This window comes from Macaca thibetana, chromosome 5 (assembly GCF_024542745.1).
Source record: "Macaca thibetana thibetana isolate TM-01 chromosome 5, ASM2454274v1, whole genome shotgun sequence".
Lineage (NCBI taxonomy): Eukaryota > Metazoa > Chordata > Mammalia > Primates > Cercopithecidae > Macaca > Macaca thibetana.
In genome coordinates, this window is record NC_065582.1 from 32,640,211 (window position 1) to 32,666,108 (window position 25,898).

Sequence of the window (25,898 nt, forward strand, 5' to 3'; positions counted from 1 at the left end):
TTGTTAAAGCTGTGACCCTTTATTGTGATCAATGACCCTGATATGAAAGTACACAGGATGAATTCCTTATTTAATTTTAAGTTGTTAGAAATATATCACTATCATACCATTATATAGGTATTTACCATGTGCTAAGTATATTTAATGTTAAGTGCTTTACAAAAATCACATTTAATCCTCAGAGTTTACACTATCAAAATGCTCTCCTAATGCTTTTATATGCTTCATATGACTGGAAAATAAGAATTAATTGTGTTTTTCTTTTAGTCTTGTAGCTGGGAAGCTAAACATTAACTCTATTACCAATTGCATTAACAATTTTCTCTCTCATATCCTGGTGCAATTATCATTGTATGTCTCTTACACGTTTAGTTCTTTCTCAATTACTTCATTGTATTTTTTGTTATCATATACCTCAACTATTTCTGAAATAGGGATGGATAGAAAATAAAAAAATAACAGTTGAGATATTGCCTTATTCTTGACAAGAGTATTTCAGTATTATTTGGATATAGCTGCCAAAAAACACTGCCAATGTGGCTTCCAGAGTTAGAATGCTTTATTTCAGTCTAATATTAGTTTATCTCCTTTTAATAGAATATTACATATATGTATAGGGATATAAGAGTATTAAAACTTTATAGGTATTCTTTATTTATTTACTTTAGTTTTTTATTTTTATTTTTTAAGACAGGGTCTTGCTGTGTTGCCCAGGTTGAAGTGCATTGAAACTATCACAGCTCACTGCAGTCTCAACCTCCAGGGCTCATGCGATCCTCCTCCCTCAGCCTTGGGTAATTTTTTTAAAAAATTATACAGAGATGATATCACATTATGTTGGCCAGGCTGGTCTCGAAAACCTGGGCTCAAGCAAACTTCCCTCCTTGGTCTCACAAAGTACTAGGATTATAGACATGAGCCACCATACTTGGCCACTCACTGGTATTCTTTATCCAGACCAAAACAAATATCTTTTGGAATGTATGCTGGTTGGCCTCTCAGTAATTAATTTCTAAAGATTTTATAGCAGTATTTTATAATAATATTCATGATACTATCTGACAGAAATTAAAGAAATGCTAGTATTGAACTTCAGCATATTTTGTATAACTAAAAAAGAAGTCATTCTATATTTTTGGGGTGAAAGTTCATAAATTAAGCCTATATTATACAATATTCCCCTTAAAATGTCCATGCATGCACACAAATTTTGGAATCATAATTCCATGTTCTACCTATTTTCAAAATGGTATGGTTAACTAATCTAAAATTACATACCAAAATAAGCTTTGTTTTTAAATTTCTATAGGAATTTTAATAGTGTTTCTCCATGTGAAGTTTACTATTCTAAATCCTTCTTGAAATCTTATGAATGTTTCTACACAACTCAATAATATATTTGTATTTTTTATCAGTATATTAAGTCCAAGCATTTTAATCATCGGAAAGCCGTGCAGGATAGAGAAAAGCCCTACATAGCCTTGCCAAAATAAAAACCATCTATGGGAAAATTAGAAATGATGTAAGAACACTTTATTTATAGTCAACCCCCATGTTTAGTGTTTATATGATCATAAATAACTTTTTTAAAAATTATAATAACCTAATTTATAAAGGCTTGTATAATGGAGACAGCATGGGCTTGGAAATATAAAAGGCCTGATTAAGAGCTCACCTCTAAGTCTTAAAAGCTTTGGCCCTGAGCAAGTTTCTTATCCATTCTGAACTAAGTTTCTTAATATAGTATATACCTACATATATATATATCCTAATGTGAGGATTAAATAAAATACTCAGTGTAAAGGATTAACATAGAACTTGCTATATAACTAAGCAGGTTTCCTTCATTTTCTTCCCATTTTGCATCCTTGGGAATCCAGCTACAGATTAGATCATAGACTTTCAGAAAACATTTATTTAAATTCCATCTAAATCCCTAGGCAATTGACTGGTTGGTTCATTCATTCAAAATTACTTATTAATGATATATTCATTTTCATGATCTGGTTAGCAAGGATACAGCTGTGAGCTCTCCTTGCTTTTGAAAAAACAACTATTTAAGGGATATTGAACATCAGTCAAACATAACTTGAAAAAGCCTATGTAAAAATAAAACAAAAATCAGTTCACAATGGGACATCTAATTTTGACTCTGAAGATGAGTTTAAGCTAACTAATGAATTGACACCTATACTGAGACCTGTAGTTAGAGAAATCTAGGTCTAAATTCTGTGCTAAATAATTTGCTGTATGGGTTTAAGTCAAGTTATTTCACTTCTCTGAGCCTCAAATTCTTTGTCAGTAAAATTAGTCCACAGTTACTCTTAAGAATTAAAGGAAATACTCTACCTAAAGCATGAAACCTGGCCCCAAGTGAGTACTCTCAAAAGTTAATTAATTTTATTATATGTATTATTAACATTATTATCATTATGTCTATTATCACCATTTTGAATATGCAGGCATTACTATTGACGGCATTCCTTTTCTATTGTTGTAAAGATGATACCTAGAAGTTTTAGTTGGCTGCTAAACATTATTAAAGCTAACATTTTACTAACTCTTCAAAAGCTTTTAGAAGGCATTTTTTGTATGTACTAAAACTCAAGCACTACATTTCGGTGCTAGCCATATGGAGATCAACACAAAATGGTACTAGAAAACAAATCTGAGATTTTCAGACTATTATTCAGATTTCACTGACTAGAGATACATGAAGTAACATGGCAAACTTCTTGTGTGGACTACTTGTTTTTATGTTCCAGACTAAATTCAGTGATTAAAGAGGCTCATTTAAAAACTGGTTTTGCCGGACTATGTTAAACAATCATTCCTTCCTTCGTTTGTTCATGAATTCAATAGTTATTTACTAATAAGAACTTCCCAGGTTCAAAGGTCTGAGCTATCAGTCTGAGAGGGATAAGAACATAGGGTCCATATCCTCAGGAAGTGATGATTCAACAAGTCATGAGACAATTGGTAAGGACCCTAAGGGATGTAAGAACAAAGCAATACTTGTTGAGAGAATAAATGATCACGTCAGACACCAGGGATCAGGAAAGGCTGTAGAACATACATCTGGTGAGGTATTCAAAGAGTAAAACTTTGATAGGTATTGGGTGACATGTGGGAAAAGCAGAATAAAGACAGAGGCAAAAAGATACCACTTCTTAATCAGTTTCATCAACAATACAAAAGAATGATTAAATATCAAGATAGAGAAAATGGCCCAAACAATTCAAGATCATCACTAAACAGGGACCAAGCAAGAGACAGTGGAAAGGTAGAAGTTAAAACCAAGGCCAAGAAATATACAAAGAACTCTTGAAACTCAACCATCAGAAAACAAACAACTCAATTTAAAAATCCACAAAAGACCTAAACAGATACTACCCAAAGAATATATACAGATGGCAAATAAGCATATGAAAAGATGTTCAACATCCTATGACATCAGGGAAATGCAAATTAAAAGAACAATCAGATACCACTACACGCCTATTTGAATGGCCAAAATCCAGAACGGTGACAATAACAAACGCTGGCAAGGATGTGGAGAAAGTAGAAAAAATTCATTCACTGTTGATAAAAATGAAAAACTGTTCAGCCACTTTGGAGACAGTTAGTGGTTTCTTTTTTTTTTTTTTTTTTTTTTTTTTTTTTGAGAAGGAGTCTCGCTCTGTCGCCCAGGCTGGAGTGCAGTGAGATGAGGCCGCCACCACGCCCGGCTAGGTTTTTGTATTTGTTTTTTAGTAGAGACGTAGTTTCACCGTGTTAGCCAGGATGGTCTCGATCTCCTGACCTTGTGATCCGCCCGTCTCGGCCTCCAAAAGTGCTGGGATTACAGGCTTGAGCCACCGCGCCCGGCCAGTTAGTGGTTTCTTACAAAACGAAACATACTTTTACCATATGATCCAGCAATCACACACTTGGTATTCACCCAAAGGAGCTGAATACACGTCAGCACAAAACCCTTCACTTGGATGTTTACTGTAGCTTTATTCATAATTGATGAAAATGTCATTCGGTAGATAAATGGGTAAGTAAACTGTGGTACATTCAGACAATGGAATATTATTCAGTGCTAAAAAGAACTGAACTATCAAGCCATGAAAAGATACGGTGAAACATTAAATGCATATCACTGAGTGAAAGATGCCAATCTGAAAAGGGTACATAATGTACGATTCCAATTATCTGACATTCTGGAAAAGGCAAAAATATGGAGACAGTAAAAAAAGATTAGTGATGCCAGAATTTAGAGAGGAGAAAGGGATCAACAGGCAAAGCACAGATGATTTTTAGGGCAGTGAAACTCTTCTGTATGATACTATAATGGTGAATCTTTATCATTATACATTTGGCAAAACCCACAGAATGTTCTAAACTAGGGATGAAACCTAATATCAAAGATAAACTTTGGAGGATAATGTCTACTTATGTTTGATAACAAATGTAGCAATTTGGTGTGTTTATCCATTCATTTACTAAATGACATTTTTGTCAATTACCAATAAAGCTACAATAAAGTCTACATTGAGTCTACTTTTAAAAGTGGATGAAAAAAATACCATAAACAAAATCAAAGTCAAGAAATACAAGGTTAAGAAAAAAAAATCCAAAATTTTAAGATAAGGCAAAAATATTGTTTGTTCTTTCAATATCACACTAAAACAATGTCTAACAAGCCCACCTTAATGCATGTGATTCTCCAGGACAATGTAACTTTGAATTGCTATTTTCTATTGATTAGGGCTATGACTGTAAAATTAGATAACTTTTTAAAAATTGATGTTACTAATGATTTCTGTCTTGTAGAAAAAAAATTCCCCAAGACTATGCCTATACATCTCTTTCAGCATTATTTCTTTCACAGTAGTCTCTTGAATTCTTCCTTGAATCAGCTTCACATGCTGTTGGTTCCTTTATTAGTGTATCAAATAAATCATTGATATGTCTTCACTATAAGTCTGTCTTAAACTTTTAAAAATTAAATACTTTCCTCAAAGAGCTAAACACAGAATTTCTATGATTCAGCAATTCCAATCCTAGGTATATACCCCCAAAAATTGAAAGCAGACACTCCAAAGAATACATTTGTACACTCATGTTCATAGCAACATTATTTACAATAGCCAAAAGGTGAAAATAACCCATTTCCATTAACAGATATGTACATGCACACACAATGGAATATTATTTGGCCATAAAAAAGGAATGAAATTCTGATACATGTTACAACATGCATGAACCTTCAAAACATTACCAAAAAAATATCAAGACTAAGAATAGGTTTGTTCAAAATTATTAGTTAGAGCAGGAATACAGAACAAAAGCAAAAACAAGAAACACAAAAATACCTGGGAGGGTAAGCACTTAAAGGACTGGCTAGTGAAACTAGGCCTCATAAAACTTAGAAACTAGGCCTCACATAGAAAAAAATTAACACCAGGTGGCTCTGGATAGGGTCCCACCCTGCCTCGATAGGGTCCCACCCTGATAGGGTCCCACCCTGCCAATTCCGGGAAACAACCCCATGGGGTCCCACCCTGCCAATTCCGGGGGTCCCACCCTGCCTCGAAGTTCCCGGAATCAGCAACTCCAAGAAAAAAACCTCATAAGGTCCTGCTCTAACCAATTAAAACAAGACACCTTGCTCAGGCCATAGCTAGACCCAATTACCACGCGCCTAAAGCTTTGTTTGAATTTCGCGCCTTAAGCTGTGTTTGAACTTGTGTTTGCCTATATAAACAACCTGTAACAAGCACTCGGGGTCCCAGGGCCAACTTAGAGCTTGGGACCCTAGCGCGCTAGTAATAAATAACTCTCTGCTGTGAATCTTGTGTCGGTGGTCCTTCGCGGCGACCCCTGCCCAGGAGGGAATCGACAGTTCGGTTCCAACACTAGAAGACCAAAAAAGAAAAAAATCCTAAGAATGTGATTTCACAAAACCAAAAGAAAAAAAGCTTTGTGATGGTCAACAGCAGTAAGTACCACTGAAGGTCAAGTACAAAAACAAACAAACAAAAAAACACTGACTACTTTCAGCAAATGAGGAAGCCACTGAAGATTGTAGCAAAAACATTTTTGGTACAGTGGTATATCAAAAACAAAATTGCAGGGGATTAAGGAGTGAATGGAAGACAAAGTTCTCTTCTATATAAGATGGGGATAAAAATCATACACTCACAACATAGAGTTTTAGGAAGAATTCAGTGAGATGCTATATGCAAAGTACATGAACTGCACCTGGAGATACTAGGTGCTAAAAAACTTTTTCATTTTATTAGGAAATATCCTTTATGTTGTTGTTATTCCTTTGTAATGCTTGTAGAGTGCTTAATATGCTTTTTTTTGCTTCAAAAAATTCTGCATATAGTGTAACATATTTGGGTTTCTCTGTACTGAGATGATCTACCTACAATTACTTTGAACAGTCATTCACCTCTAGATCTCAAATCTCAACACAGTGCTAACATACATTTTTTAGCATCTCCTATACTCTTCTTCTTGCTTTAAGCTGCACCATTGTAACCTCAATACACCACAAAAAAAAGCTCAAATGGGTCTCTACTTACTCCAATTATTATTTTTTTAAATAGAATTGCATCAGAGTCATATTCCAATGAGCATCACCGAAACTGGAAATTGCCTACTTCACTGGTTCATTCAATGTATCGTCCTGATTATTATGTCCTATTTCATTTTGAAGCTACTTCAAAGATGCTTTTCTATTAGTTATGAGGTCATATAATATTATGATTCAACACAAGTTCCAGCAAGCTTATGTATCTTTAAGAATATTTCAAATCTTTACAATTTAATAGTTTGGGTTGAACATTCATTAAAAGATAAAAGCTCATTAGTTATATGCTTTGGTTAGTGTTTTATGAGTATTTTCAAATAATTACTAGTTATTGGCATTTCAAATGCTTTATATTAAGATAACCATCTTTGAAAACTATTTTCATTTTCAATTATTCAATCACAGTAATTATAGCTCTATCATTTATTTTGCAAGAAACAAATTCCCATCAGAAACAGACTTCTTTTATGAGTGGGAAATTACTTAATTGCTTTTAAAGTACTTGGTGACAAATACTACTCATTGTTCATTCCAAATAGCACACTATTAATCATTATCTGGAAAAATGGATGGTCTCCAAAAACTTTTAGAACCAATTAACACCCAAATTAAACTATTCCTTCAAGTCAATACAACATTTCACAACAAGACACTATATTCAGTTAAGTTTCTTAAATGATATTTTAATATTAAGAACTGTTTATATTTTGTAATGTTGTTAGAATAGTTCACATATGTAATCTTTAATTCATTTGTTTTATTTTCATTACGGCAAAAATTAGCATTCAAATAAATAAAAGAGATCAGCTCTTATAGCATCTGGCAGCATTATAATTAAAGTTCTGTCAATAGGGCTATTAAAAGGCTGGTTTGAAAAGGATTTAAAATTTAGCCTCTAGTCAGGTTAAAATTTCATATAAGAACTGCAGGTTAACAGAATGCCTGTAAAAGCTCTTAGGTTATATATTAGTGATTTTTCTCAATATATCATTTTCCAAGGTTTTTAGTTAAAGATTCTTCAGTGACACCTTATGGATAATTAATTTTTCTAGATCTATACCCACGGTTCATTTCTATTAGGAGTGCCTGCTAGGTGGTGGCATGGTGCCACACTACACAGGAAACCCCATAAAGAATAGTAATCTGCTGAGTCTGGGTATAAGAAGCGTCCAATACACTTCTATTAAATACAGGAATGACGAAATGCCTTCTGTATCATGTTGACAGTTCAGTTCAGCAAGTTTTCTAGCATTCTTCATACCATTAGTTTAATTTTTTTCATATCCATTAATAAAAATAACCGAATTACTGGGAAGAGAAAACAAAACTTGGACATTTTTCATCTTTCCTCAATGCCTAATACAGTACTCTTGTGAAATTTAATCTCCAATGCTTCCAAATAATATAGCTTGAAGAAAAAAGGTAATGTGGAAAGTATTCATAATAAATTGTTCGGTTTCATGTACATACACTAAAAAGGGGTAACTTTGACATAGAGAAAGGAATAAAGTGTATTTTAACTACTAAAAACATATATATATATATATACACACACACATATATATATATATATATTTAAAAATTACATCCTTAATAGAATTAACCTTAATGAGTGAGAGGTTTAAACAATTACTCAATAAAATACAACTGATTAGTCTGGCATTTTCATATATGGAAAAAGTTATGTTATAATCAGATAATCCTTCAGCTGGACTTGGGAGGAAGTTATATGCATCAGATAAACCTCTAGAAGAATTCAGAAGAAAAAAAATACTAATAAATTCTCATCAGCATATGCACTAGTTTCCAATTGCCACTGTCACGAAATTAACAAAAACAGTGGCTTAAAGCACCACAAATTTAGTATCTTACAGTTCCGTAGCTTAGAAGACCAAAATCATGTTCACTGAGCTAAAGTTAAGTGTTCTGTCTGAAGGGCTGGTTCCTTTGAAGCGTCTGAGGAAAGAACCAGTTTCCTTGGCTTCTTCAGCTTCTGGAGGTCACCTGCATTCCTTGAGTCATGGCCCCTTCCTTGCATGACTACCGCTTCATGCTTCCTGCATCACAGCTACTACCACTGACCCTCATCTTGCTGTCTCTGTCTTACAAGAATGCTAGCAATTACACTGGCTCAACTTGAAGAAACTGGGATAGTCACCCCTGATCTCCAAATATTTAATTTAATCACATCTGAAATGTCCCTTTTATCATATAAAACAGCATATCCACAGGTTTGAAAAGGATATAAAATTTAGCCTCTAGTGAGATTAGAAATTTCATATAAGGATTGTGATTACCGGTGATTAGGACATGAACATCTTTAGCGGGTTATTATTCAGCCAACAACATTCAGCTATTATTCATCCTGAAGATGAATAACATGAGAAAAATAAATATGAAATCAGTTTGATGTTTATGATTTTACATCTAAGATGTAAAATCTACTAAGATGTGAAACAAAAAATGGGATAAATATGTCTAATATTATTCTACAACAAATTCTATTATTCTATAATACATGCTTTAAAACAACAAAAGCAAAATATAAAGAATAGTAAACTAAGGTAAGTTTTAAGGAAAGCATTTTAAATCTAAATATAAAAATAGATCAAATAAAATTGTTTTAAAACAACAAAGATGAGCAATTATCAAAAACTAGAATCAAGCATTTTTAGTGAATCCCAAACATGATTATTTTTCTTGACAGTCACAGCTGTGTTTCCCAAAAGGAGTTGCAATCTATTATTAAAATAAACAAAAAGTCATGGAACAAAAAGGCATAGAAAGTCTGACAGGATCATGAATTATAGTGCAATAATAATTCAATATAATTACAAAGCATGCCTAAACTAAAGAAAGAAAATGGATTGTATAAACAGGCTTTTATTTCCATGAAAGAGCTCTTATGTATTTCTGATAAGGCAAAGTGTCAGTGTATAGATTATGACAATACACCATCCCAGTTTTCCCCATGTAAGTTCAATAGTTCACATTTATATTATGAAAATCCTGCTGATTAAAGCCAAAGTTAGGAACTGAATGGAAACTCAACAAATATTGTAAGGATAACTGTAGAACAGATGTCACCTAGCCCCTGACAAATCATTCTTCTCACTGTTTTGAATGCTCTTATTTCAGCTGTCACAAGCAGTAGTACGTAAACTGATGGAACTAGAACTGACTGTTCCAGGAACTTCAAATTGGGATGATAACATTTATTCGACGATTTTGGTGACACTAGTGTTTATGTTGGTAAATACCACTTAGAGTATTGATAAGTATACCTTACAAAAATGTAAGGTAGCAAAATACAAACGAGCACACAGACATGAGAAATAGGAACTATAAAGCTTCACAATGAGGCCATAAAACAGGCTGAAGAAGCATACAGCCACAGAGATATGGAAGAGCTTAAGGTTTATTAATATGGCTGTAATTTTTCCTCCACTACACAATTATAGTTTATGAATAATGTGAGATGACTTCTAGTTTAGCCAGCAACATTCGGCATCTAAATTTAGAGAAAACAAAAAGCAGAAAGAATTTTTTTTCAAATAGAATTGGTTAAACTTTCCTGACAATAACATTAATGCCAATAACCTTGCTTGCTTCTTTCTTTGATAATCAACATTATCCACTGATGAAATGGGTTGCCCCTCTTCCTTTAAAAGTTGCCCTCCATCTTTCTGACACCTGACTTGTGGCTATTCATGTTATATCTACTCCCAGGCTCTGTGTTCTGCATTGTGCTTTCTTTAATAAGCACTACTGGCTGAAGCAGAATGGTTTGAACTTCAGAGGAAAGTACAGGGCAATACTGAAGCTTTTTAAATGTTAAGACTTCCTTTGGCACGATCTCAGCTCACTGCAACCTCCACCTCCTGGATTCAAGTGATTCTCCAGCCTCAGCCTCCCAAGTAGCTGGGATTACTGGTGCGCATCACCATGCCCGGCTAATTTTTGTTGTTGTTGTTGTATTTTTAGTACAGACGGGGTTCACAGTGTTGGCTAGGCTGGTCCTGTACTCCTGACCTCAAGTGATCCACCTGCCTTGGCTTCCCAAGTTGCTGGGATTGCAGGCATGAGCCACTGTGCCCGGCCAGGACTTCCTTTATTTTTGTTAGTTTTGAAGAAGTATCCTCTCATAATATAACTCCTGTCCAGACATGAATACCCTTTTGGGTTACACTTTTGAGTCATAACTATTATTTTCTGACCATTGTTTATAACAAATTATGAAGAATAAGTGTTGCCTATTTTTTTTTCCTTTGGAAGATATTTTAATGTTACTCATATAATAACTCATGCTTTCCTAACTAGTAAGCAACAAGGTAATAGAGCATTTGCCTTGAGAAGACTGAGCAAATATATAAAATATGACCGTAAAATGATGTATGTGTACAATTCTACTTTATAAGGGTATATAAAATAAATATTACCGGAAGCAAAAAAGAATAATTATGATAAAATGGAATATTTACATCTATTTAATGAGTATAGTTCTGATCTTAAACATTTAGGCTATGTCTGGTCAATACAAAGTGAAGGGCAGATTGGTTTTCATCCAGGCTATATGATCAAATAAATAACAAATATAAATAATTTGACTCTTTTAGACAAAGGTTTCCAAAGCTTTCAAAATTACACTCTGTAGTAATGACATTATTCAGTCTGTTATTAAGACATCTAAATGCTCAACATTAGTCTACTGTTTAAATTTGTTCCACCAACCATTTTACTTAACTAAGCAAATAGCAAATTTATTTGTTCATTTATTCATTCACTATTAGCTAATATAAAAAATATTTACTTACGTGTTCATTATTTATTGAGTGACTGTCTTCTGTATTTTATGGAAAATGAAGAAGTAGAATACATGATTGCTAATTTTATGAGTTTTATAGTCGATTAGAGAATAAAAGGAATACATACAAAAATAATTTAATTACAGTATAGAAGCTATTAAACAGGCAAATAATAGAGATGCAAAACCTAGATTGAAAAGAGTGCACAAAGTGAGTAAGAACAGCCATAAAAATTTCTGTTTAGAAGATAGGAGAAGATCAAGAACAAAAAGCAAGGGTAAAGACTCCACAGTGAGAATTTATTGAATATGGTGCCAAGGGTAAGTTCTTCTTGGCTAACTACTGGGATGGGTCTGTGCACAAGAGTGAGAGGATATAATATTAGAAATGATGAAATATTTTATCATAATCATCAAAACTCTGTAAAAAATTATTTAAATATTGCATGTTCCCTGGTATTTTCAACTCAATATAATCATGTAACTACTAATGAGACCTACCAGAATTCCTTCCTGATATTTGGAAGGAATTCAGTATTTATTACAAAATAGATACATTAATGATACCTACTGAGCTATGACACATGCAAAAGAGAAAAAAGATCCTTGCGATAGCTGACCTAACACTCTCTTGGATCTGATCAGAGAGGCATGCAAGATAAAGAGTGGGGCTGTTTCCTATAGGACGCAATATCTTGATAGCTGTGTTTCAGTATTAGTGTAGTGGTGTCATGCTAGATAACCAGGGTGCATAATGGGGTGTGGAGTCAAATAGATTCCTGCAAAGTTTTACCTTGAGAAAATGATATACCTTACTCTTGGAAAATGAAGTACATAGATAGATTAACCACATTTTCAGTTAATGAGTGCTATACTGTCTCGAGTCATATATAGTAGTTTATATTTTATTTCAGAAAGATTTCCTAGTGATTTATAATGCATGTCTATGTTATTTAAATAATGTAAAAAGTCACTGGAAGTGAATTTTGGACATAACCCCAAATCTTTTAAATAATTATCTAAAATATCTACACATTGTCCATTATCCAGCTTAACTATATACTTCTACAAATAAATAACACTCGCATCACAATTAAAATATAAAATAAGTGTCATTAATTAAATGTAATATACAATTGCTTTTATACTACGCTATGCTGCTGCTACTAGGAATAATGGAGTAAATATTTGAAGTAATTCTTTTACTAGTCTGAGATGGTCTCAGGAAAACTAGACTGTACTCTTGCCATTCTTACTAGGCTTGCAATCAAAGTCTTATATTATTATTTAATAAAATATAAGTATCTCCCAAAAATACAGGAAAAAATCCTTAGGTCTTCTTTCTTCAACCTGAAGTATTATTTCACTGTGTGGTTTGTCAAAAATAACACAAATTTAATATTCTAAAACCTTAACAAGCAAACTGACTTTCTCGAACAGCTTTTAAGAGGCTTAGGAAATCTACTATTACTTTATCAAAAACTTTGTCCCAAAAGTCCAACTTATCATGGACAACAGTCAAACCTCTCTCAAACCTCTTTGCTATTCCTTTCAAGACATGAGTCTGCTTGTCACTCCTTCCCAGTCTTCTCCTGCCTTTCCCCGCCCTTTTCATCTTGCTGAGCCATCCTTTCAAGATGTTCACATTGCCCTATCTTATGAAAATCAATTTTCTTATTTGTCTCTTACAATTCTCTGCTCTACATATCACAAAATGAACATAACAGATAAAACAAGGATTCTCCTCAGGAAACTGGAAGAAAAAAACTTGAATACTTAAAACATTTTTTAATGTTCCAACATACAAGCATATTGGAAAACAAAAACTGCTGCCCAAGAGTCTTCATGGCATAAATCCTTTCTCCAGGTTGTATCCAATCACAGCTTTTCAGAGGGAATACATCAATGTTTTTAAGTCCGTAAGTTTTAATGTAACATTAAAACTAAATTTGAATTGCAAAACTATGTGGGTGACTGAAATCACTGATTTAACAAAATCTAGAAACATGGACATTTTATACTAGGAAATGGCAGGCATGTTTTGAGTTGCTCCTTATTTTTCAGTTTTTATATTACTTCACTATCTCCTCTATTGAAATATTTGACAAAATATTAAATTAATTACAATCTTACCATTGTTGTTTCTTGAATGGATCCAAAACTGTTAATAAAAATGTTGACTACTACATCAACAGGAATGCCTATGAATAAAAATTAAGAATATATTTACTAGCTGTAAAAAGCTTGGTCAGAGTTATCATAGTTTTTTGGTTTACACATTTAATTATCATATTTTTTCCAATTCATATGGAATGCAAAATCTATGGTCTCAGTATAACATGTTCATAATTACTATTAACTCATTTTTCAAAACAGGAATCATAATACAAATAAAAAATGAGTTCAATTGTATTTTATAATGTTCTTTTTTTTCAGAAAGAATTATGTCTTAAATTGTAGGGACTCTGCAAAATACATTTACCTTTAAATCTTTTTTTAAATTGCCCTAATACATTTACTTTAAGGAACTACAAATTATTCTTAAAAAATCATTTTGAAAACAGGGTTTAATTTTTTTTGCATTTTTCTAATTAGTTCAAATTCTTACTTTAATAGGTAAAACAGTATTCAATAAATTTTACTTATAATTATTACATTTTAATTTTTAATTCATGAAAATGTAAAGCTAATTGGACACACAGCAGAGTCATTATAAATATTTTTACCTGACCTTTTGAAAAATAATTAGAAAGTTCACGGAGTGAGAACTAAGGTATAATGTTGCAAATTTCTTTCTATTTTTTTTTCAACTCATTGTGGCTGCTGGTTGGGCTAACAAAGGGAAAATGTGAATTTAGCCTTTTAGCCACATAACCACTAACTGATGAAAAACAGGTGGTGAATCAATATATGGTAGACATGTGACAACCCAGACCATGGCTGTCGTTGAAAGTAACTGAATAGGTCCCAGTAATGAACAAAAACCCATTTTTACAACATAGTTGTATAACTTCAGTTGACTAGAAGCAGCTGCAGACTTGTTTTTTTCTAAAGGCAAAAAAAAAAAAAAAAAATCAAACCTTATAATGTTAATCTGATCTACATTAATACCTGTCCTTAACCAGCAGCAAGGATTATAGTTTTCCAGAGGAGATTTTGTTCATACAGCTTTTTTCTAATTCATCAAAAGTACAAAAAAGGTCTATACAACTGCACAATCTGCTCTTGGCTTATTTTACTGTAAGCATACTCTTGGTTTTTAAAAGGTGTGATAAATGGTAATATCTAATTGGAATAAAAATAATCTATGTTGTAGAATACATAGTCACTTTTATTCACAAAGCCAACATGCTTTTAAAAATCACACAGCCATCATTTTTTCAGCAAAAGAAAAGAAAGAATTTTCTATTAATGTGAAATACTAACAAAATGTAAGAAAGACTCTAAATATACATCAGAACTGTTCTCTTTCCCTAAATAAGAAAATCATCATTCTGCAAATTATAACTCTGGTGTCTGTGAATGAAAGCCAGGTCTATTTCCAGAGTCTAAATTTTAAAGCACTAAGGTTAAGAATAGTACTTAGCAAACTCATTACAGAGGTTAGCCTATTAATTCACAGTATATCCTTTTCTGAATGTTTAAAAACAGGTAACCTATAAAGCAATGAAAATTCATATTTTACTTATCTTTGAATATTTTAGGCATTGAATTGCTCTGAACTTAAGGACATTTTTGTTACATGTCACTTTAAAATCTTACTGTTTTGAATATCACAACACATATACATATAAAATATCACAAAGTTCTATACATATAAAATTAATTTTTAAACAATAAAAATGAAAATTTATATGGGGGAGACAAACCTTTGAAGTTTGGTCTTATCCTGGGATCATAACTGACCAGTAACCTGTTCAAGATATTGCTAGTGGAGTTGGCAGGTACTCGGGCAAGGTCCTCTGCTGACTGCTGACTATAAGAGAGAGAAAAATCCTGATAAGTAGTTATAAATAGCAGACAACAGAAATGGGTAATTCTCATTGGGAGGAAAGACTGCCTTTTTGAGACAAATCCACAACTATAGTATGGCTTTTTCAAATAGAAATAGAGACTAGTAAACATTGTTAAAAACCCAAGAGGCATTGTTATTTATTTATTTATATATATATATACACAATTAACTTTACTAAATGTATGAAACATTGCTCTAAATACTCCATGTTACTTTCTATAAAGTAAAATTAAGGAGACAGCTTACTTGTTCTGAAGCAACCTGCCATAGAAATCTAGGTAAGTAAAAAGGAAGTGCGCACAATGAGAAAAAAAAAAACAGCAAAGAACATTTTTTGAAAAATGTGTAATATTAACCTGCCAACACAAAAACGATCTGACCAGAGAGATGGTCTAAGAATTCATAAGACAATCATGCTGACGTTTATAAAATGATATTCCCCAAGAAATACAGTGAACATTTTTCTCACTCAGTAAAATATGGCAGTCTGGGAGGCAGAAGGGAATTGGTAAAAGACTTTTCACTATTATCAGATAAATGAAACAAGTAAAATACTCTATATTATACAGAGCTGTAAGAGATAACTACCTATTGCTTTTCTGTATATATTTGTCATCAACTCTTTATCAAGAAGAGGAAAATCTGCATTGTTTTGCTATTTTAATTAACTTTGAATAATGATAAGTGACAAAATTGGTGGTTGCTTAAGAGCCCTTTTTTAGAAAGGCACTTTCTTGGAAGCCAAGGAAAACATTTTGTTGTTTTTGTTTTGGTTTGGTTTATTTTACCCCTCATAAAGTCTTATGCATAATAATTTTTCTCATTACCTACACACACACAAAATCCAGGACAATCACAAGGAAGAGTAAAACTCTACTTTGAGCACCTAGCACAGCATTTTCTGTATTGATATGGTAAAAAGTCTCAATTTCATAAATTACATTAATTTATATGAAGGAAACTTAGATGCAACAGGCTTGGCTTTGTATTGAAATCAAAACTCTATTAGGCATTTCTGAGTTAATTTTCATACAATCTGCCAATAAGAGACAACTATTGTAGGTGAGATATAACAGAAAAAAAATGTATGACATAATCTAATAATACTATGAATTGACACAGACAACTCTTTCAAACAGAAATTCAATCAGAGTGCAAAGCATTTTAAAAAATGAAAATCAATCAGTTAAACCTCCCAAAAGTGCAGAGATCATACGGATTTTTAAAAACTGCTTCTCGTGGCTTTATTTGCTCCAGTGTCACAGTTTCATAAACTTGAGGGCTGGTAATTAGATTTTCCATTTCATTGCAGGTAAAACTATAACTTCCTTACAACCAGTTGTCATCCTTTATCAAAAGATGGAAAACTCTAAAGAGAATGAGGGTATGTGGGAAAATTGGATATTAGGATGCAAATTAGTATTCAAATCTATCTACAAATTTTCTCATTCAAAGGAAGAAAAAGAATTGATGGATTACAAAATACACTTGTATTGGATCAATTCAGAACTGCTATTATTGTGTCTCTTCATATAAAATCCTTTACAAGTATATTCCTTCTAAACAATGAAAGGACAACATGAAGACAATTAACACTAAATTTTGTAGTTTAGAACTTTCCAGCCGATTTTTCTGCTTCTAGCTGTAGGCTGTGTCAGTCAAACTCATTTTTTAGCCCTTTATCTCACTACCAAATTTTGTCCTTCTTCCACAGAATCAGTGTCTCTTTACGGAATATTGCAACTTCCATTCTTTATTGTACTTATCTAAACCAAACCTGTCCCTTTAAACTTCATCTTCTTTGTAAAATCTTGCCTCAACCTTCAACCTTATGCTGATGAACATGAACTAATAAATATATTGCTTGGCAATGATTTTGTAGCTTTTCTTTTCTTATCTATGGGGATATTACCAACTAGACAAAATGAAAACAGTATGATTATTGAGGGACTCATGGTTTCTATATATTTGTAGTTCCCTAGTCTGTTTTTATAGTATTAAATACACATTGGTTCAAGTACTTCCAATCTGCCATCTCTTCTAGGTATATTTCAGCCTCATGTTGCCTGTGCTGTAAGAGGTAAGCAGTTCCACTCATCATTTCCAGAGGAAGAAGAGCATTTTGTCCTGGGGCACTCTCTTAGGAGAAATGACTTCCCCCACCCTCATAATCTTCCCAGTATTGACCATTGCTGAACTAATTACTGGCAAGGAGGAAGAAACATTCATGATTGGCTCAGATTAATATTCTGGTGCGGAATGAATATTGGAGAATCAACCATTATGTCCACTACATTCTTTCATTTGATAGTGATGTTCATGCTATTAAACAGAAGAGATATTAACCACACAGAAAGCTGTCATTTCGAGGGAGAGAATGGTAGAAAAGAATTGGTACGGCCGGGCGCGGTGGCTCAAGCCTGTAATCCCAGCACTTTGGGAGGCCGAGACGGGCGGATCACGAGGTCGGGAGATCAAGACTCATCCTGGCTAACACAGTGAAACTCCGTCTCTACTAAAAAATACAAAAAACTAGCCGGGCGAGGTGGCGGGCGCCTGTAGTCCCAGCTACACGGGAGGCTGAGGCAGGAGAATGGCGTAAACCCGGGAGGCGGAGCTTGCAGTGAGCTGAGATCCGGCCACTGCACTCCAGCCCGGGCGACAGAGCGAGACTCCGTCTCACACACACACACACACACACACAAAAAGAATTGGTACAAGAGTAAGAGGTAAGTAAATGGACCTGTAGAGTACATGGTATATAAAGAAACTAAGACACAGCAGGGTTAAGAGATTTTTCTAAGGTGGTAGAGCCAAGAATGAAACCTGCTCCATGGTAAGCCTGCCATAGTGTAAATGAAATATTATCTGTCTTCTTATTACCATCCATACACATATTGCTTTAGGGCATATATATTTTACCTTGGGTTCTATTCATCTTACTAGGCATTGTTAAAAATCATTAGTACTGAAAATATAAATTGGCCCTTTCTATCAGTTCACTCTTCTACCATCTCCAAATGTTTTTGCAACTCTCCACAGTTAAAAGCAAATTCTTGTTTGTTAGGAACAAAAACCCAACATTGCTTGACAAAAATCTTCTGAAAATCAAACAAGCAAACCAAAAAAAAAAAAAAAAACCAAACCAAAAACAAAAACCCAGGGAATATACCAAATATCATATGGCCCCTTTTCTTCTATTCTTATTTGTGTCAATATATATTTCCATGTTTCAGCTGCAGGTAACTTGGCATGAATGTTTAATCAACAGTTTACATTTATTTGTATTAGAAATGAAGAGATGTTTTAAAAATTAAATAAAATCCCATGTAGTTTATATTCACATGCATGAACTCAGTGTTTTCCCACCTAAAAAAAGTAAAAATCATATTTTTAGCTTATCAATAATAAAATAACATTAAAATTATCTCTACAGACTAAAATATATCTAAGAGATTAAATGGATATAGTCACTTCCTTCTAAAGAGTTAAAACAATTTGCATGCAACATATTTTCTTTTATCTGTATGTTACCATATATATCCTTATAATTTAGAAAGTAAGTTAGTATCACTTACACAAAATAAACAGGAAAAAGGAGAGTTAAGTGATTTTAATTAGGCCACACACTTAATGCGTGCTTTGTTATTAAAGTCTTCATATTCTGAATCTCAGCCCAATGTTTTATGCATGTGACTATGCTATTTTGTTTTATTTCAAGAAATCTATCAACAATTCCAATATATTAAAAAGCAGGATTTATTTCTTGGAAATATGACATTAATTTAAGAAAATAATGTATTCTACTTGGGCAAAGTGATCAAATGACTAGAGAAAATAGAGTTAAATATCAAAAGCCTTTTACAACCAGTTCTCTTTTGTTCACTTGCCTAAACTTGAACCAATGTCATTACTAATACGTAAAGTTATGCAAGGAATGTGTCAGACTGTATAGCTGTATGATGTAATATTTTCCAGCACTAAAGGAAAAATCCAGAAAATTATTTCCAAAGGAGGAAACTCAATTTTCTATTAACTGTAGAACATTCTTCTTTTTTTACATGACCCTCCAGTGACCACAGTGCACAGTTTCATTTCAAAACAGGTGTGGATGAGTATATTGTCTTAATCTTCTTGCTAAAACCAGAAATCTGAGTCTAAAGGAATTGTTTTATTTCTCCATAGAGCTATAAATGCAGTGACAATTGTCAGAGGCCTTCTCAGACTGAATGTAGTGTGGGGCTGCATGGTTTTCAGCTGGACATGAACTTAAACAAACACAAAGCCACAGACACAAGGGTAGAACGAGGCATGTAATATATGTTGGTTGTATCATTTCTCATGCTCTAAGGCAGTGATTCTTTGCCTCTGTTAGATAACAAATGTCTCCGAAAATCTGATAAACACTCTATAGTTCCCTAAAAAGTGTACACGAAGTTTGCGTTTCTGAGGGTCCTGGACCAGCAGACCACAGGTTAAGAAATTTTTCATGGAAACAGATCAATCATCCTCCCTTCTACAGCAAGCAATTCTGACTCTATGGGATGTTTTGATTACTGTTAATTCTGCTTTTCAGACACAGCAAGATACAAGAAAACACAAGGTATTATTGTTGGAGGAGGTTTTAGACGGAAGGTTCCCTTTCTGAATACTTCACTAAAAGGACTCAGAAAGGAATTATATCAAAGTAAACAATACAACCGTAAATAGTGGCAACCGTGATGTTATTAGTCGAATACTGCACTAAAAGGACTCAGAAAGGAATTATATCAAAGTAAACAATACAACCGTAAATAGTGGCAACCGTGATGTTATTAGTCATTATTTTAAAGCTGGTAACACCATACAAAGTGAAAGGAGACGACAATATTTTTTTAAAGAGCAGATATCTTACAGTAACAGAAATTAAACAAGTGTTCAGACAAAAAAAAAAAAAAAAAAAAAAAAAAAAAAAAGCACCGTAATGGAAATATGTCAACAGAGGGACATTGGAACCAACTGAGAGGGTTCCCAGTGGCCAAAGCTGTCATGATTTGAGCAACAAAATAAAGTAGTATTGTATTATAGTACAAAATAGAAATCTCAGAGTCCATACAGATAAAAATAAGAATTGAATAAATGAGGAAATATTAACAAACCACTCATGAAGAATTCCAAATAATTGGTGTAGATCTTCTGCTTTTTAATTGTTGGAAAATAACTCACCACTCCTTAGTGTGGGCTGTGCATAGTGACTCCCTTCCAAAGAGTTCAGTCTGCAAAGTGCGGGGGGAAAGAGTAACTTCATGGCAGAGAAACTCCACAGGCACTCTCCTCAGCAGGTAATCAAGTTAACCTTAATCGTGATAAGCCATGTTGATAATACGGACCCTTGATAGGATGTGATGAGAATCACATTTTAACCCTGTGGTCTTCCTCTCAAAACCACATAACCCAGTCTAGTCATGAGAAAAACATCAGATAAATCCCATTTGAAGGACGGTCCACAAAATATTTGACAGGTACTCAGGTACTTTATAAAACTCTCACAGTCATCAAAAGTAAGTTACCGTCTGAGTGACTGTCACAGCCAAGAGGAGCCCAAGAAGGCATGACGACTGTGTAACATAGTATCCTGGGAGGGATCCTGTGACAAAAAAAGGACTTAAGATAAAGACCAAAGAGGTGTGAGTAAAGAATGGATTTTACTTATTAATATTCTATTAGTGTTAGTTCTTTAATTGTAAATAAATAAATAAATAAAATAAAAATTACAAAAATAAACAAAGTACCATACTAAAGAAAAAGAAAAATAGAGAAAATTAGGTGCAGGGTATTTGGGAACTCTCTGTACTACCTTGGAAATTTTTCTATAAATCTAAAGCTATTCTAAAATAAAATGCTTATTTGAAAAAAGAAAAAAAGAGAGAGAGAGAGACCAGGAAAAGCACTGAAAGAGTCAGGAGAGTCAGTTGTGAGCTCTCCTTTCAAAATCCACAGCCTTAACTGGAAGCAAACTATGTATATAATAATCATATAGAAGTGAAACCTCAATCATGTGTTAAGACTGGGGCTTATGAAAAAACACTGCTACTGGTCTGTAAATGGAAATGTATTAAAAGTTCAGCATTACACTTCCATCTGTACACAATTATTTTTAGATAATCAGATAGATAAATAGATATACAAAGACAAATACTTTATGTATCCAGCTAATAAGTTAAATTGGTAGTTATTCATGAATACACATAACTGTGTAATTATTGTGGAGTGTTTTTTATTTTTGTGTTTTCCTACTTATCCTATAGTTTACTATCACCTCTCTTGACAGTTTCTGGATTTATTTTCCATTCTGTTTTCGCAGATTAAACTGTGAACAGTTTTATGAATGCAGACAGTGAGTGATACCTTTTACAAGATTAGTCTAAACTTATTTGCAAAGAATGTGTTTATGAGTAGATGTGTATGTGTGTGGCAAAGTCTGTCATGTTATTATGGGCCAAGAGTCATAATTAAGAAGAGTGTTCCGCAACATTCATGTTATTTATCCCTCAACTGGGTTTCAGGAACTGTTGTAGCCTGTGGAAACATTTTCAAATCTTCTCTAGCTCCAATTATACAATTACATCATCCATGGCTCAAAGAAAAAATATTCTGCATAAAGTAGAAGCATGTATTTGGAGAGATGCTGGATTTTGAATACCAGCAATTTGCAAATCTCATTGAAGGCTATCTGTTGGTCACTTTTAACTTCATATCACATGTGAGATTACTTATTCTATGAAAACCATGATAGAAGTATTTTCTACTTCTATCATATGTTGCTCAACTGTAAAACATTATACCTTCTCACCACTTCTAATGGGTTTGCTATGCGCTCCAAAGCTCATGACATAAAGAATTAAACATCAATCCAAACACAATGTTTACTGTGCCATTACTTTCAATACTAAACAGAATAAAATTACATCCTGGCCCAGCAAGTACAAATCCATAGTTAAGACTTCTAACTCTGCAACCAACCGCAATGATACTTAGCTTTTCTCAATTTTCCATATATAGCAAAAACTTAAAAATATTGCCCTCCTGGCCCAACGAAAATATCTATACAAAAAATTACACACACACATACACATACACACTAAAGTTGAGTAAAATGTGGGTATAATTGAAAAACACATCTCTTAGAGTCAAGAGATTAGTGTTCTAACTCCAGATGGACTGCAAGATTGCCACATGATACTGGGCAAAGCACTCCCCCTCTGTGAGCTTCAGTACACTCACCTTTAAACCAAAGGTTAAATCAGGTGAGGTCTCAGAGCTCATTCCATTGACAATCTGATTCCACCTGTAGTGCATGCTGCCGTGCCCCACCATCAAGGTCACCCCTCCGGAAATGAGCTTGCTACTGGGAATGTTGTGTGCCTACAGTTCAGAGCTGAGTGTCTTCTGGAATAGCCTCCAGCTGAAGTAAGGCGTCATGTCCTAGAGGCAGCCCATACCCAGTGACTTTGATAGGGGTATATAAAAGTGGCTGGGTCCCTTTCTACTAATTGAGACACTCTGAAGGGCCATCCCATCTTCAGAGTTCCCAGTGGCATGGACTGATCACTCAGTTGCAACCCCACTGTTCCTGTGTTTAAGCCTGCTTTACTCCCTCTTAAGACATGTTCTCAAAAGTAATCCCTTTTTTCATGCAACTTTTCATCTCAATGTCTCTGTCTCTAAGATAATTTAACCTACAAACATCAACTAAATACCAGGTTTCCTTAAGGAGCTTTACCAGTTATGCAACCACCAATATGCTAAATTTCTCTCTCACTTTAGTCATTCCTTAATTCATTTAACAGTTTCTGAGAATTTCCTATGTGTCATGCACTTGCCATGTACTGGTTATGTGCTTGAGAATCAAACACGCATGATCCTTATTCTGATACAAAAAATGATATTTAAAGCTGTGAGTTTAGATAAATTTGGTTGTGGATTCTCAGGCTTGAAAATAGATTGGATTCAGCTGAGGAGTTCTAGAAACTACTGATACCTCATCCCATCACCCATATCTAGATTTAATTAGTTTTGGATGTGGCCCAGGCATCAGGGTTTTTAAAAAGTTCTTCAGATGATTTTAATAATCAGAAGAATCACTTGTTTGAAAAGAGAGTTTATAGTTAAAAAAAAAAAAAGACATAGAATTGAAATGTGAGGAATTGCAACATTTAATGAGCAGATAGGAAAAGATAAGCCAATAATTCAAAAAGAAAAGAGCCAGGAAGAAGGGGTAAATCCAGCAGTGTGTGGTATCAACAGAACCCAAGGGAAATAAAAAAAGAATATTTCATGGAAGAGTTGGCTAACAGGGCCAAAAGTTGCTGAGAGGTTGAGATGAGGACTGACAGCTTTCCATGGGATTCAGCAAAAGAAAGAACTGTTTTTCAGTTGAGAAAGAGGCGGAAGCTAGATTGGAGTTGATAGAATAGTAATAGGTGAAGAAATGAATGAGAGAGTGCATATGACTCTATTGAAAAGTCTGTTTCACTAAGAGTGATGTCCCCAAGACAGTGAAAAAGGAAGCTCTGGATTCTTCCTCCCCTCAAGGACATAACAATGCAACAACAAATGGATCAATCTTCTTTATGAGAAATTCTAAAACTAGTTGAGAGTCTTCTGTACCTCAGTTGAGTATGAAATCAGCCACATTGAACTCGTAGGAAAATAAGACATCCTCCAGCCCTAATCCCCACCCCTAAAACCCCAACACAGCATAATATAATCATGAAGGAGTCCTCAGCTTACAGTTTCTTCCTCTGGAGTGAAGCAGTTGGACCATACACCTAGCATCTCAGCTTTTGCATGTACCACCAGAAAGACTGTTTTTTTTTTTTTTTTTTTTTTTTTTTTTTGAGACGGAGTCTTGCTCTGTCACCCAGGCTGGAGTGCAGTGGCACAATCTCGGCTCACTGCAAGCTCTGCCTCCCGGGTTCACGCCATTCTCCTGCCTCAGCCTCCCGAGTAGCTGGGACTACAGGCGCCCGCCACTGCGCCCGGCTAATTTTTTCTATTTTTAGTAGAGACGGGGTTTCACCATGGTCTCGATCTCCTGACCTTGTGATCCGCCCGCCTCGGCCTCCCAAAGTGCTGGGATTACAGGCGTGAGCCACCGTGCCCGGCCTCAGAGAGACTGTTTGCTATCTCTCCAGTCTTGGAAAGCTGATAAAGCACAGCATACACTAGTACACTAAGCCCTTGAGGACTACAGGGAAAAAAGTAACAGTTTGCACTAGCATGAAGACATGCCACAGCTCCTCCCCAAAGCTCAGTGCACAACAAGCAAGGGAAGTAAACCCTAGCTCCCAGCTTCTCCCTGAGAACACTTGAACCACATGTCTACCAGCCCAACTTTTTCTGGTGCTACTCAAGGGACTGGCTTTTCTCTCATCTCTCTCACAGCACTGATAGGGCCCAGTATACACTAGACCACTGAAGGCTACAAAGAACAAAGTGGTACTTTGAACAGGTGTGCAGAACTCATCACAGATGCTACCCCAGCTCAACACAGAGTGAGCACGTAAAAAACACCAGAGCTCAGATTATTCTTGGGGAAGGAAAAGAGCTGGATCACAGTTCTGGCATTCCAACTCCTCCAAGAGCTACCAGAGGAATTTACTTTTACCCACCTTTCTTGGAGGATAGACAGGGCCTAACATACTCTGGACACCTGGAAGCCACTAAAAAAAAAAAAAAAAAAAAAAAAAAAAAAAAAAAAAAAAAAAAGACAATGATTTAGACTACCAAGAAGGTTTGAGAGACCCAGAAACTGGCCAGGTTGAATGGTGAGGGTCTTCTCTAGCACAGGATCAATCTGTGGAGACTGGGAGATGTAGAGGTTTTTCTGCTGCATAGATAACAGCACAAAGACTCAAGAAAAATAAAGAAACAGGCAAACATGATCCAAACAAAGGAGTAAAACATAACTCCAAAAACCAACCCCAACAAAATGGAAATATATGAATTATTTGACAGAAAATTTAAAATAAACAGTCATATCTTTATAAATAATAGAATGTTCAACATGCTCAGGAGAACAATGCACAAAGTACGAATTTCAACAAAGAGAGAAAATTTTAAAATGAAGCAGGCAGAAACCTTGAAGCTGAATAATATAATAAACTAAAAAATTCAATAGAGAAATTCAGTGGCACATTAGAACAAGCAGAAGAAAGAATGAGCAAACATAAAGACAGGTCATTTAAAATTATCCAGAGCAAAAAAAGAAAAAAAAAGAGTGAAGAAAACCTAAGGGTCTTATAAAACACTGTGATATTGTAATTTATAATAAGATATATATATTTGATCTTCATTCTTGTTTCCTAGAATAGAGCTCCTAAAACCTGTAAACACTCTGGAGTGTTGAGTGTCTTCCGTATGCTAATAAGATGACTGGCAGTTCAAGGCCCCTAGAATAGCCCCAGGATGGGGACTGGTCACCAGAAAGACCAAAACATGATTAGAGGGTT

The 25,898-nt window shown here is 34.3% G+C and overlaps 1 protein-coding gene across 1 annotated transcript in view; it reads right to left on the reverse strand.

The window, feature by feature from the left end:
- The window catches only part of GLRB (glycine receptor beta), a 90,606-nt gene that overhangs the window by 30,576 nt on the left and 34,132 nt on the right, over positions 1–25,898 (reverse strand). Inside the window, exons 3-4 of the mRNA XM_050789865.1 lie at positions 15,260–15,366; positions 13,524–13,591 (exon numbers count right to left, since the gene is read on the reverse strand). Coding sequence (XP_050645822.1) covers positions 13,524–13,591; positions 15,260–15,366 — 175 coding nt within the window. The remainder of the gene's footprint in view (positions 1–13,523; positions 13,592–15,259; positions 15,367–25,898) is intronic.